The sequence below is a fragment of the Octodon degus genome, unplaced genomic scaffold (assembly GCF_000260255.1).
Source record: "Octodon degus isolate 3935 unplaced genomic scaffold, OctDeg1.0 scaffold00107, whole genome shotgun sequence".
In the NCBI taxonomy this organism is placed as follows: domain Eukaryota; kingdom Metazoa; phylum Chordata; class Mammalia; order Rodentia; family Octodontidae; genus Octodon; species Octodon degus.
In genome coordinates, this window is record NW_004524683.1 from 2,165,414 (window position 1) to 2,179,150 (window position 13,737).

General features: G+C 37.9%; 1 protein-coding gene and 1 pseudogene across 2 annotated transcripts in view; both read left to right on the top strand.

The window, feature by feature from the left end:
• Nrdc (nardilysin convertase) overlaps window positions 1-13,737 on the top strand; it is a 92,056-nt gene that overhangs the window by 66,127 nt on the left and 12,192 nt on the right. For both annotated transcript variants that reach the window (XM_004639124.2, XM_004639125.2), the window contains 8 exons: window positions 117-237; window positions 315-373; window positions 1,106-1,160; window positions 4,186-4,290; window positions 6,392-6,515; window positions 6,983-7,069; window positions 9,097-9,216; window positions 12,464-12,515. In XM_004639124.2, the coding sequence (XP_004639181.1) occupies window positions 117-237; window positions 315-373; window positions 1,106-1,160; window positions 4,186-4,290; window positions 6,392-6,515; window positions 6,983-7,069; window positions 9,097-9,216; window positions 12,464-12,515 (723 nt within the window). The remainder of the gene's footprint in view (window positions 1-116; window positions 238-314; window positions 374-1,105; window positions 1,161-4,185; window positions 4,291-6,391; window positions 6,516-6,982; window positions 7,070-9,096; window positions 9,217-12,463; window positions 12,516-13,737) is intronic.
• On the top strand, window positions 10,138-10,770 carry LOC101570456 (annotated as a pseudogene).

Genomic DNA, 13,737 nt, shown 5'->3' on the forward strand with positions numbered 1-13,737 from the left:
TATTATTTGTTGAAACTGTACTTCCGATTTGATTTGAAACTGTCTCATTGCTGTTTATCACTAAAACTTTGAAAAAAAAAACAAGATAATGATTGAATTAATTTTCCCAATTATAGGTGCTGGGCTCTTGCATTGTTTGGTGGAAATGGTGAGACAGGATTTGAGCAAAATTCTACTTATTCAGTGTTCAGCATTTCTATCACACTCACTGATGAGGGTTATGAACATTTCTATGAGGTAAATAATAAAAATCGTTTTTCTTTTATATTATGTATAGTTTTATGTCAAAGACTAATGTGATGTTTTATTTTTAGGTTGCTCATACTGTCTTTCAGTATTTAAAAATGCTGCAGAAGTTAGGCCCAGAAAAAAGGTAATAAATACTTCTTAGAGTGTAGCCAGGAGTCAATCCTTACATGTTGTAGCTTTCAGGCTGCTACTAGGCATTTTGTCCTGCAGGATGGTTTTTCAGTTATTTTCTGGTCTGTTTCCTTTATTGGCTATATGTCTTCATCCTTCTACATGTATGTGTATCCTAGGGTTTTACTTGGCCAGTCCCTTTATTATTATTATTTATTTATTTATTTATTTATTTATTTTTAACTTTCTGCAAAGCTTTATTCCAGAAGGGTTCAGTCCTTCTTGTCAGCTGCCTTCCTCATGGCCAGTGCATTGCTCAGCTCCTCATGCTTCCTCTTGGCAGGGATGTGCATCCCCACCCTCTTCTTGATGAATTTGAGGGCACATTTGTCCTTGGAGACTTTGAGCAGCTGCATGGCATGGCGCTCACAGGGAGTAAAGCTGCACACCTCCTGGATTATGTCCCACATGAACTTGTGTTTGGTGAGACATCCGCAATGGCAGCTGTGCCTCGTTTTGTTCACATTCTTAGTCACCTTGTGACTGTTGTTGAGTCCTATGGCCATGGGATAGTGGAGGGCCTTGGCTGCTGTTCTTCAGTGGTTGCTGTGGCAGAAGGACCAGTGCCATGCGGAATTGTGGGAAATCTCCAGTTCCTTTATTTTTATGCATCTTTTCTAATTGATGAGTATGGTGAGAAATTTTAATATGTACAGTATTCTAATTATCACATTTTTGTTCACAGAATTTTTGAAGAGATTCAAAAAATTGAGGACAATGAATTTCATTACCAAGAACAGGTATGAAAGTCACATTCTTTTTAATGTTATCTGTGACCAAGTTGAAACTGATCTGTAGACACTGTTCTTCTACTTAATGTCATTAGAGTTTTAATTCTACTGTCATGTGAGTCTCAAGATGGCCTTGAGGCTATCTGAAAATTGCTTATGACATTTTTTTAATTTTTTTGGCGGAACTGGGGATTGAACTCAGGCCCTTGCGCTTGCCAGGGAAGCACTTATTCCACTGAGCCATCTCCCCAGCGGCTATCTGAAAATTAACTGCTGTTTTTAAGTATTTTATTGAGTAAAGTGATAGGATTAGACAAATGACATCAATTATTTTATGTGACAATTTTGTATGTAATCACATTGCCTATTTGATTCACATTCATGGAGAATTTATGATAGTATTTGATACCAGGGATTTTTTTTTTTTTAAATGTATTTAGTACAGGGTCTACAGGGTCTCACTACACAGATCAGACTCATAGTGATTCTCCTATTTTCAACTTCCCAAGCTCTGGGATTATAGGTGAGCACCACCACTCACAGTCTCATTCACTGTCTCAGCACACCCCTGGGAACACTCTTCCTTTTCCCAGTTCTCCACTCAGATGTGTTTTTTTCTCTTCTGAAATTTCTCTGGACTAAGTTGATCTATCCACAGTGACTTTTGCTATGGCATGCCTTCATTGGTCAATGGATTTTTAAAGTCACCACATTTTAAAAAAAAAAAATATTTGGACAAGGTTTCGTTATGTTATCTTGGCAATGGGTGGTACATAAGAAAGGAACTCTGGAATACTGTGAAAAAGTTAATGATTTATATGTCTGTAGCATGGAGATGTATGAGAGGAAGTCATGTAAATACTGAGAGGTAAGACATTTAGAGCATAGGAGTTTGGGGTTTTTGTTTGTTTTTTCCTTGGTTGTGCCTGGAGTCCCTTTGGAAGTCTGGTGAATCCTTTGTAGTTCTCTTCAGAGTAATACTTAATTCTCTTACCTCTTTAGACTTTCACAAAAATTGCCGTCGTAGTACAGTAGTCACTAGTATATGTGTCATCTAGGTTTGTCAATTAATAATATGTTATCATATTTTCTTTCTTCTCTGTCTTTGTATATGTGGTCTTTTTTTTAATTGCCAGATTAACAGTTAATTACAGATACTCTGACTCTTTACCCTAAAGTTTTGTTTTTTTAATTTTTTTTAGCAAGTGTCTCCTATAAAGATAGTTTCTTGCATAATCACAGTTGTCACTGTTGGCAAATTTAGAAATTCACGTGGAACCCAACTGAGTGTTAGTAGTGATACAGAAGTATTTCCAAGAGTGAAGGGAAAAGTACATCTTTTCTTGCTTTTTCCTGATTGTATTTTTACCTGAAAGTATAGTAGACTATGTATATCTGTGATCTCTGTGTGTGTCTTCCCCTTCATAAACATAGTAACCCTCACTTTTATTCTGAATTTCATTAGATAAGAAACAAAGAATCCCAGTACTTGTGAGGCTGAGGCAAGAAGATTGCTTCAAGTTTGAGGCCAGCCTGGGCTACATAGTGAGTTCAAGGCCTGCCTGAACTATTTAGAGTGACCCTGTCTCAAAAAAAAGTCTAGCGTTCTAGGAGGTGCATTAGGAGGCTGGAATTTGAGTGTACTCTGGTTGGCATTCACTATATGACCTTGGACAAATAACCTTATCATTCTGAGTATATGTCCTCACTGTTAAAACATGAGAGGGAATAGAACTACTTAGTTTCTGAAGGATCTATCAGTTTTAAGATTTGAGTATATGGGTGCTCAAATAGATTATTTATTTTATTTTTTGGTACCTGGAATTGAACTCAAGACCTCATCCTTGCCAAGCAGATGCTGCACCATTAAATCTCTGACTCCTCAAGTAGATTCTTGAATTGTTTTCTTCTAGAAAATTATTTCCACTGGAGATATAGCTCAGTGGCATAAGCATCTGCCTGGCAAGCACAAAGTCCTGAGTTCCATCCCCGGTACTGCCAAAAAAAAAAATTCCATTTTATAGGTCAAAGAACTTGTTATTCTTTCAATTTTAAATTAAGATAACATACAACTTTTTTGTAATGCTTTTAGTTAAAACAATTATATGTATTTATGGGAGTACAGTGTAATATTTTAATATAGTACACAATATGTAATGTACAGGACAGTTGGCATATCTGTCACCTCAGGCACTTGTCATCTGTGTTGGAAACATTCAAAATCCATTCTTTGCCATTTTGAAATAATGCAGTCAACTGTTGCTAAGTATAGTTATGCTACTATACTGTAGAACATTATAACGTATTTTTCCTATCCGATGCTACCCACGTACGTACCTGTTAACTCCTTCTCTTAACTCTTTTCCTGCTCCCTAACCTTCCCAATCTCTGTTAGCCACTGTTCTGCTCTCTGCTTGTTGGTACTTTTATGTAATGACACTTACAGTTTGATTTGACTCGTGCTTGTCAGTAGGTGATAGATAGATGATAGTCCTGAATAGAAAGTGGGCCCCATTCCCTATTCATCTCACAGTCTCGTGTGCAGGACTTGACAGGCAAGCAGGTATGGTTCAGGATGATAACTGCTCTCATGAAGAGACCATGGCATCACTTGAATCTGTAAGCTTAGCTCAGGATGGGAGCTGGAAAGGTGTGAAGTTAAGAAGCCAGGTGTGGTTGTGCATGCTTGTAATCCCAGCACTCCAGGAATATGAGGCAGGAGGATTGCAAGTCAGTCGAGCCCAGCTTAGGCAACTTAGTGTGACCTTGTCTCAGAATTTAAAAAAAACACGTCTGGAAATGTGACTCAGTGCAAAGGCTCTGGATTCAGTCTCTAGTCACACACAAACACACATGGTGATAGCCCCTCTATATCCTTGGGTTTCTGGGCATGGAATTGCTAAGCTGCAATTATATTTAGTTATATCTGTTCAGAAGTTTTCAGTTTCATTGTTGAAAAGGAAAATATACATGTTGTGGCAAATTAAGGGTAACAATGCACATTCTCGTATAAAATAATGTTAACTCTTTACAGACGGATCCAGTTGAGTATGTGGAAAACATGTGTGAAAACATGCAGCTGTATCCACTGCAGGACTTTCTTACTGGAGATCAGCTTCTTTTTGAATACAAGCCAGAAGTAAGGAAGTTTCTACTTCTAAAACTTGCTCTTAGGAAAAGAAGAGGGTGAAAAATTGCAGAGATGTACTTAAGAACTGAGAATGGGGGAAATTAGTTATATTTAGTCAAGATTTTTGTTTGTTTAAACAGCATGTTAATAGTTTTATAGATAATTTCTCATGATTCTTTTATGTGAATTTTTTTTTGCAGGGGTGTCTGTCTGTAATACATAATTACGTGTTGGGGAGCTAATACATACTTTGTATTGTGATTGCTTTTCACTGCTTTTCCTCTATGCTTATGTTGTACTAGAACAGAGGAAAATCAGCTCGTTATATGTTATTTTTAGTTTTTCAAGTACTGAAAAACCTGTAATAGTTTAGGCAGTATCTAAGTATTACTGGGTAAGTTCTTAAGCATACTTAAAGAATTGTTTAAGGGCCAGCCAGGTAGCTCAGTGGATCAAATCACCTGCTTAGGCAGATGCAGGAGTCAGAGGTTTGATCCCCAGCCTGCCTTGCCTGCCCAACCCCCAGGGTATGCTGAGACAGCTATTGAGACTGGGTATGGTGGCGCTCGCCTGTAATCCCAGTGCTTGGGAAGCTGAAAACAGGAGAATCACTGTAAGTTTGATCTGTGTAGTGAGAACCTATAGACCCTGTAGACTCTGCACTAAATAAAAAAAAAAAAAGAATTGTTTAACTTACCTTTTAATTCAAATGAAGGCCGGGTGTGGTGGCATGTGCCTGTAATCCCAGCTCTGAGGAGGCTGAGGCAGGAGGGTCACTGCAAGTTTGATAGGCTACAAAGTATGCAAAGTGAGTTTAAGGCCACCCTGGACTGCATAGTAAAACCTTATCTCAAAAAGAGAAAAAAATTAAATCCATCAGTCAATCAATCAATCAATCAATCAATCAACCAACCAACTATTAACACAGAACTGTTATATTTTTTAATCGCTTACAAATATTTACAAGAAAAAGGTAAGATTCCCTAAATTTACAAATACACTTACAGATACTACATGCAAATGAATAGTTGGTTAGGGTCATTGCTGTATTACCTGGGATTAGACCCCTTGCTTCTTACAAGGTAGTAGTTGGCAACCGGGGATGATTTGCCTCCTCAGAGGATATTTATCAGTGTCTAGAGACATTCAGGTTGCAACAATACAGGGTTAGAGTGTGGGGGTTTCTGACATTTAGTGGATAGAAGCCTAAGATGCTACTAACCATCTTATAGTGCAGAGGACAGCACCCTACAAGGAAGACTTACCTGACTGAAAATGTTACTAATACTGAGATTGAGACACTTTGACAAAGGGTATTTATTCTAAAGCCGCTGATTTTAAAGAAGATAGAAAAAAGTAAAGAAGAGGTACAATCACACATTCTTGCCATAGCCTTAGAATGATTGTGTCTAAAAGCCCAAGTGTTTGTTTTTGTGAAACATCATTTGTTTGTTTCTTAAAGAAATGGTGTTTATGTGATAGTTAGAATTACAAACCAACACATACAATCCTGTGGTTCATCTTTATCATACCTGAAAGATTTTCTTGAGGGAAGTGCTGCCTTGGCATCATTTTATTGAGGTAGTATGGAATGTAGCTTTTCAGAGTGTATTCTTTGGGATCATGTGCAGCCTTGCTTAGAACTTCACTTGTGCCACTTCTAGCTATTCTGTGAATTACATAATCTTTAATCTGAGAGCCTTTAACCTAGAAGCTGTGTTATTTTTTGCAAAATAGATGTGCCTTGTGGTTGTTTTTAAGATTAAATGAAATAGTATGTTTAACACTCCTTGGCATATAATAAAAGCTTAGTAAATGATAGCTGTTTTTATACTAGCACTTTTAATATGTGGGATTTGAGATGAGCACTGTAAAATATTATCAGGAACCATTTGATGTTTATAGTTCAATAAAGTTGAAAAAGTTTTCAAAATACAACTAAACCAATGGTGTCCATGGACTGAAGCTAGTTTTGTAAAAACCCATCAAGATGTTGGGTTTTAGGGGACGTCTAGCTATATCATTTTGCTCCTTTAACAGAATGTATTAGGTTAAACTTGTTCTTGTGTGCATCTCTCTTCCCTTATTCCCTACCTTCCTTTTTTATTAGGTCATTGCGGAAGCCCTTAATCAGCTAGTTCCTCAAAAAGCAAATCTTGTTCTACTGTCTGGCGCTAATGAGGGAAAATGTGACCTCAAGGAGAAGTGGTTTGGCACTCAGTATAGCATAGAAGGTATATATTTTACTTGTCCTTCACTTAGGAATGTCTGACTCACCTGGGAATTTTTATTCTGTAATAATTTGGTCCTGGGGGTAGAGAGTACTTAAAAGATCACTGAAGTGCAGATTACTTAGGGAGTGAAATTATTTTCTGTTATATTAGCTGTGAAAAAAATCTGTTTTTGGTATTGGAGAGCAGTTTTTGTTTTGTTTTGTTTTGTTTACTTTTTAAGAAAGTGATTCTCAAACCCCATGGAGCATATGTGTCACCTGAGGGTCTTATGAAAACACGTTCTGATTCAGTGGGTGTGAGTGGGTCTGAGATTGTGCATTTCTAACAATCTGCATCTTGGGTAGCAAAATTGAGGTTGCCTGGATATGTGAGAAATAGTTTTCCTGAGATAGGAGAATTGATTTATGAAGGCTCTTTGACAGTTTGTTATGAGAATTGTTGGGCTAGTTTGTTTTTCCTCTTCACAGATGTTGAAAACTCTTGGACTGAACTGTGGAAGAGTAATTTTGAATTAAATCCAGATCTTCATCTTCCAGCTGAAAACAAGTACATAGGTCAGTGAAATAACAGTTATTATACGTACGTTCTCCATGTTTTAAAAACAAAACACATCTATGTAGTACATTATATTTTACAAAGTTCCATATAAGTTCATATTTTAGAGTCCCAGCAATATTTTGGAGGGGTATTACTATTTTCTTACTTTTTGAAATGAGAAAATTCAAATTCACAAAAGCAAAGTGACTTGTTGGGTTGGTGAGTGGAGGAACCAGGATATAGATACAGATCTTGAGATTCTCTGAAGTTTATGCTTTTTGTTGTACCTCATATGAGGCTGACCCTTTATCAGGAGAATTGTTCTTGTTAGATTGTTCTAGTGTTTTTCAGACTGGGTTGCAATCCTTTATAAGGTTGTAAAATCAGTGTTAGGTATTTTGAGGTCAGTGGAAGGAGCTATGTGAGCTATGAAAGCATTAAAAATTCCATGAGAACAGGAAATAGCAAAATGTCTTATGGCTTTCAGAAAAGGGTGTTATTGCAGAAAATTCAGTTTCATATAGGTATGTATGTGTATATGTGCCTGACTACTAGCTTGCATTGGAAAACATATTTCTTTCTTTCCTTCTTTTTGGAAAACATATTTCTAACCTGAATTATAGTTCAAAAAAGTGAAAGCCACTGATCCCTAGGTCAGAGATTTTGTACTTGTTTGTGGCAGTAATTCACTCAGATACCTTATTTCTCAGCAGTATCCCCTCCTACATGTACACATACCTATAAGTATAATATACTACTGTATGTATTTATATCTAAAGTAAATACTACTCACAGTAGCCAAAAGATAGAAATGAATCAAAATAGATGAATGGACAAACTGTGGTATATACATAACTTAAAATATTATTAAATCATGAAAAGAAGTACTGATAGATATTATAATGTAGATGAACCTTGAATATGCCATGTGAAGTGAAAGAAGCCAGACACAACATGTGCTTTATGAATTCATTTATCTGAAATATCTAAAGTCCATAAAGACAGAATGCAGATTAATGATTATTAGAGGCTGGGTAGATTAAGGAAAGAGAACAACTCCTTTAATTGCTATGTATTTTCTTTTTGGGGTGATGAAAAAAGTGGTTGTACAACCTTGTTATTAATAACCACTGAATTATGCACCTTAAAATGATTGCTTTTATAGCATGTGAATTGTATCTCAATGAGGGAGGAAAAACCTTTTTAAAAGTCTTTTGTGTATTGGAAAGTTCAGTCCAGTGCTGGCTAAACAACTGAGTTCTTTTAAATAAAATAGCAAGTATTTCTTTTGTCTTTGTTAAAGTAGGTTATATGTTAATGCTGTAGTTTGTTTTCATTAACTGAAATGACAAATTTGTTTTTCTTTGAGCAAAGCTTCCAGATGTTCATAAAGTTGATAAAAGACATTTAAGAATATATTCATTACTGGGTGTTATGGTACACACCTGTAATCCTGGCACCTTGGGAGGCTGAGGCAGGTGGATTGCTGTGCATCCAAGGCAAGCCTGGGCTACAAAGACAGACCCTGTCTCAAAAAAAAAAAAAAAAAAAAATTGAGTGAAGTTTTCCTGTAATTCAAGAAATCAGGAGGCTGAGACAGGAGGATCACAAATTCAAGGATAGAGTGTGAAACATAGTGAATTCAGGCACCCTGAGCCAGCCTCCCCGCCAAAAAAAACCATAGTGAATTCAAGGTTGTTCTATGCAAGACCCTGTTTCATTTAAGTGTGTGTGTGTGTGTGTGTGTGTGTGTGTGTGTGTGTGTGTGTGTTTATTTGTTGAATTATACCACTGCTGTTACCATAAGTTCCTCATACACTTAAACTTGTGTGAGAAAATGAATGAAATCATGCAGAAACCAGAATCGACTTAAAGGAAATTACAGTTTCAGAGTATACTCAGGTTACAGCCATAGACACACTGTACTTTGGTATTTGAATTGGTTTATTTGTGCCATAAAGTAATAGACTTTTAAAACCAAGAACAGATTGTGGGGAATTGTGTTAAAATAACTGAATTAAACATTTCTTTCTTCTTTTGTTAGCCACAGACTTTATATTGAAGGCTTTTGATTGCCCTGAAACAGAATACCCTGTTAAAATTGTGAATACTCCGCAAGGTTGCCTGTGGTATAAGAAAGACAACAAATTCAAAATCCCCAAAGGTAATACATTACACTTTAAAATGAGTCAGATAATTAAAAAATTCTCCACTTTGTAGCTCTCTTTTTTTCTGCTGTGTTTGCTGCTTACTTCCTTCTCTTTTCCTTTGGAGGATCTTTCCTAGGCTTATTTGTTCAGTTTTTGCTGTGCATCTGTGCTGTCACAGAAGTCTTTGTATCCTAGTTTCCAGAACATAAAAATTGAAGCCTAGAAAAATATAATTTTCAGGGTTTTTTTTTTTTTCAGACATATGAAAGCAGAACTAGATCTTTAGCCATCTTAAGAAATTAGTGGTCTTAGTTGAACGTTGTTTTCAAAAAGAGAAAGAATAAATTTATGTGAAGAGAATTATTATTAGACATAATAACCAAACCAACATTACATGGTTTTCCGGGTCAGGGTGACCTGGTGCCCGGAGCGTGACCCACCACTGGCTTGGCTATAGCCCTCCCATGGCATGCTCACGTGTGGGAGCCCAGCCTGTGGGCACCAGCGTGGGGAAGCCCACTGGCCCCAGCCCCAGCTCTGCGGCCGGGACCCTACCCTACTCAGCTCTCCTGTGACCTCGCATCCTGTGGTACACCCTGTGTGCTTCCCTTCCACGCAGGGGGGGATGGGGCCATGAGCACCTTTGTTGCCTTTATCATCCGCGCAGTGGGTATGATTCTCCTCTCGGCCCATTAATCTGAAATCAAAGTGTTTTAGTTATGAAACTCCGAGCCTAGTCTGCCAGGAGACCTTACGCTGCCTCAGTAGCAGCCCCACGGGCCTGATTTTAAGGCGCCAGAGGTGGGGGAAAAAAACGATGTTAATGTTTTTAGCCAGGTTCACAAGCTTCCCTTCTGATTGTGCGCCCTCTCACTTGCTGCCAGTTGCCCTTTGGTTTTCACAGTTGAGAGAAAATACAGGTTTTGATCCCCCTCATGGCCATCACTCAGTTTCAGTTATTTAAAGTTTGGGCCTGCATAGCAGCCATATTCTCATTTCTAAAGAGATTAATATGCAGATCTGGCAGAGGAAGGAAATTAAGTAAAGACCAAATCACATTGCCAACTACTGTTGATTATTCATGAGTTTCTAAGCAAACAGATGTGGAAGAGTGGACATCCTGCAATGAAGATGCTCTCACAAGCATGAAGATAGAAGGAGGGAATTGAAGTGTGGACACACAACAGAACACTTTGGAGCAGCTGGAACCTGAGTACTTCAGGGATATGACACCCACCATAAGGAAAACTCCGAAAATTGTTAAGAAAAAGAGAGCCATTAAAGCTTGGCATTCTAGATGGTAGCACAGGTTTCTCCAGTAGATTAGCAGCTATGCAAGATATGCCTTTGATTCATCAATCTTCTGAGTTAGGTGACTTGGATTCCTGGCAAGAAAATACCAATGCATGGGAAGAGGAGGAAGATGCAGCATGGCAGGCAGAAGTTCTGAGGCAACAGAAGTTGGCAGACAGAAAAGAGAGCGGTCTAGCAACAAAGGAAGAAAATGGAAAAGGAAGCACAGGCTAATGAAGAAGGAACAAAGTAAAATTGGTGTGAAACTATCATAACCATTGTGCTCCAAGTGTCATCATGCCAGTGGGAGAAATCTGAGCTCCACAGTCCACACAGTGTTTATATGGATTGAAGAGTATTTTCAGGATGCAAACACACTGCTTGATTTTAATGCATTCATCAAGCCATCCAGGGCACACGGATTCTTGCACAGTACCTTGGACTCTTAGTGATTGAGACTCAAAGGAACAACAAAGACGTAGGAGGCACTATTTCCTCAACATGCTCCAAATATAAGACGATTGTTTGCAGTCAAGAAATTATTACAAATGGAATATACTGGTACCTCTCAAGCTAATGTTTCTAGCTAGATGTATATAATTTCATGGTGGAAAAAAGAACCCTGCACTCATGCTTTCCTTAATTTTAATACCCTTCAAAAAAAAAAAAAAAAAGCATTACATGTATCTGCTTCCTTCTGCCATTTTGCTTTGCAGTACAAGGGAAGTATAATACAAATAGACTCTAAAGTCCTTTTAACATTATGGCCCAGACCATGTTGCTTTTTTTATTCTGTTCTGTGCATAGCTTTGGAACTTACTAAAGCAGCTTGGAATCATAAAGCTGAGTGCTCTTGGATATAATTTAACCCAGGTATCCAACCTCAAACAACTGTACTATAGCTCTGAGAGACTTGAGTTTTTTTGTTTTTTTGTATTATTGGAGATTGAACCAAGGGCCTTCAAAACTGAACTAGAGACAGGATCTCACAGAGTTGCCTATGCTGGACTTGAATTTGTAATCCTCTTGCCTCTGTGAATCCGAGGCTTGTTGCATGTCAGGCATGCACTCTTCCACTACGCTACATCCTCAGCTCTCCAGAAGTTTCTTGAATAACTTACAAGACATTGTAAAAAAATGTGGGGTTTTTTTCCTCTTTGTTTTTATTGTACCAAGGATTGAACCCAGGCCCTTCATATTGGTCTATATCTCTCTTCTTTTTAAAATTTTTGAATTTTGAAACACAGTCTTGCTAAATGGCCCAGGCCAGGTTTTAATCTAGTATTTTATTTTTCTCAGTTCCTCAGACTGCTGGGATTATAGGCATGTGACACCATGCCAGACTCAAAAAATGTTAACATTTATCCACCTTCCTTAGAAAAGGGCTCTGTGATAGCTTTCTGTTAATGCTGGATATGTTCCTAATGTTCTTTTGTGTGTGGGGGCATGTGAGTATGTATGTGTTCCTGGGGGACTAAACCCAGGATCTTTTCCATGCTGGGCAAATGCTATGATGCTAAGCCGTACCTTCAGCCTCCCTTTAATATTTTTGTCATGTACACCTCTATTAACATTTTGCCTGTGTGAAGCTATTGGTACATATGAGTATTTATAGACCTGTCTATGTAGGTATCTATATATCTGTGTACCTTCTAGGGCATTTTACCATCTGCATTGGTAAGTACTACCTTTTAAAATCCCATAAGAGCTGGGTATGCTGGCACATCAGTATTTAGGAGGTAGAGTTAGGAAGATCATGCATTGGACGCCAGCATGTACTATGTGGTGAGACCCCATCTCAAAAACAAAAACAAATCAAAAATAAACATGTACTGTGTTGAAAAATAAGAATAAGAGTGAAAAGATTAATAGTTTATTCATAATTTGGAAATAAGGGAAATGGCAAACATGTAAATGTGTGAGGCCTCTGGCCTTCCATATTTTATCTGTGGTCTTTTTTTGTTTCAGCCTATATACGTTTCCATCTGATCTCACCTTTGATACAGAAGTCTGCAGCAAAGTAAGCAATGTTTCTTTTTTTTCTGGAAAAAAATATTTTTCATTATTGGAAAGCTTTTGTTTCAGTCTAAGTCATTCTGCCATTTTCTCTCAGTATTCAAGGTATGATTTACATATTTTTTTTCTATGATCCCAAAAGTTACTTGCATCAGTACCAAACATTAAAATCGAACTGTGACTCCTCTGTGTAAAATATGCTCAAAGTGTAGGTTAGTCAGAATTAGAAAAGAGCAAGTTCCTTAAAAATCAGCTTTCGTGGTAGCTCCTGGTGTAAAGACTGACGGATCTGTTGGTCATATACAGTGGACCCTTAACTTGTGAACTCAGTTTGTGCCTGAGGACCGGTTGTAACTCAGGTTGTCAACTGAAGGTGCAGGCTCCTCTACACAGCCTTCAAAGTCTCCTGTATGTAGGCAGATCTCAGTGTCTTTAGACATTGGCCCAGGTTTTCCCAACTCCATATAGGAAAGGATGTTATAATGTTCCTTCTAGAACTCTTTAAAGATTAGATCTGTATCTCAGACCATCTGGAAGGACCAGCGGCTGGTGTTTGAGTCCTAACTCATTAGACTTTGGTTGTAAGCTGAAACAGAAGTTCCAGTCATAACATAAGTTGTTTGTATGTCAGGCTGGTCATAAGCTGAAGGCCCACTGTATGTAAAGGCTGCCAAGAAGTATAATTATGTTACATATTTAATTAGATGACTGTATTATGGTAGAGCAAAGAGCCTAACGTGTACATGAATCATAAGTACTCAGGACACAATGTTACATTTCTTTTCCTTTGCCACTTACCTGTTAAAAATTCAATATTAAAGTGATAAGCACAGTCTGGGCATGGTGGTGTATGCCTATAATCCCAGCACTAGGGAGGCTGAAAACAGGAGGATCACTACGAGTCTGAGCTGCATAGTAAGACCCTACACACACACACACACACACACACACACACACACACACCCCAAAAAGCCACCTTAAAATGACAAACACAGTCAGTGATACAACTCAATGGGGTAGTGCCTGCCTGGCAAGTGCAAGTACAAGGTCCTGAGTTTGCTTCCCAATACAAAAAAAAAAGACAAGCAGCACTAAAATGTATTAATATCCACTCTTTAAAAAAAAATGTATTGGGCTGGTGAGATGGCTCAGTGGTCTAAAGCACCTACTTAGAACAAGCTAAGCAAATCAGAGGGACCACGGTTCAATCCCCCAGCGCCACATGC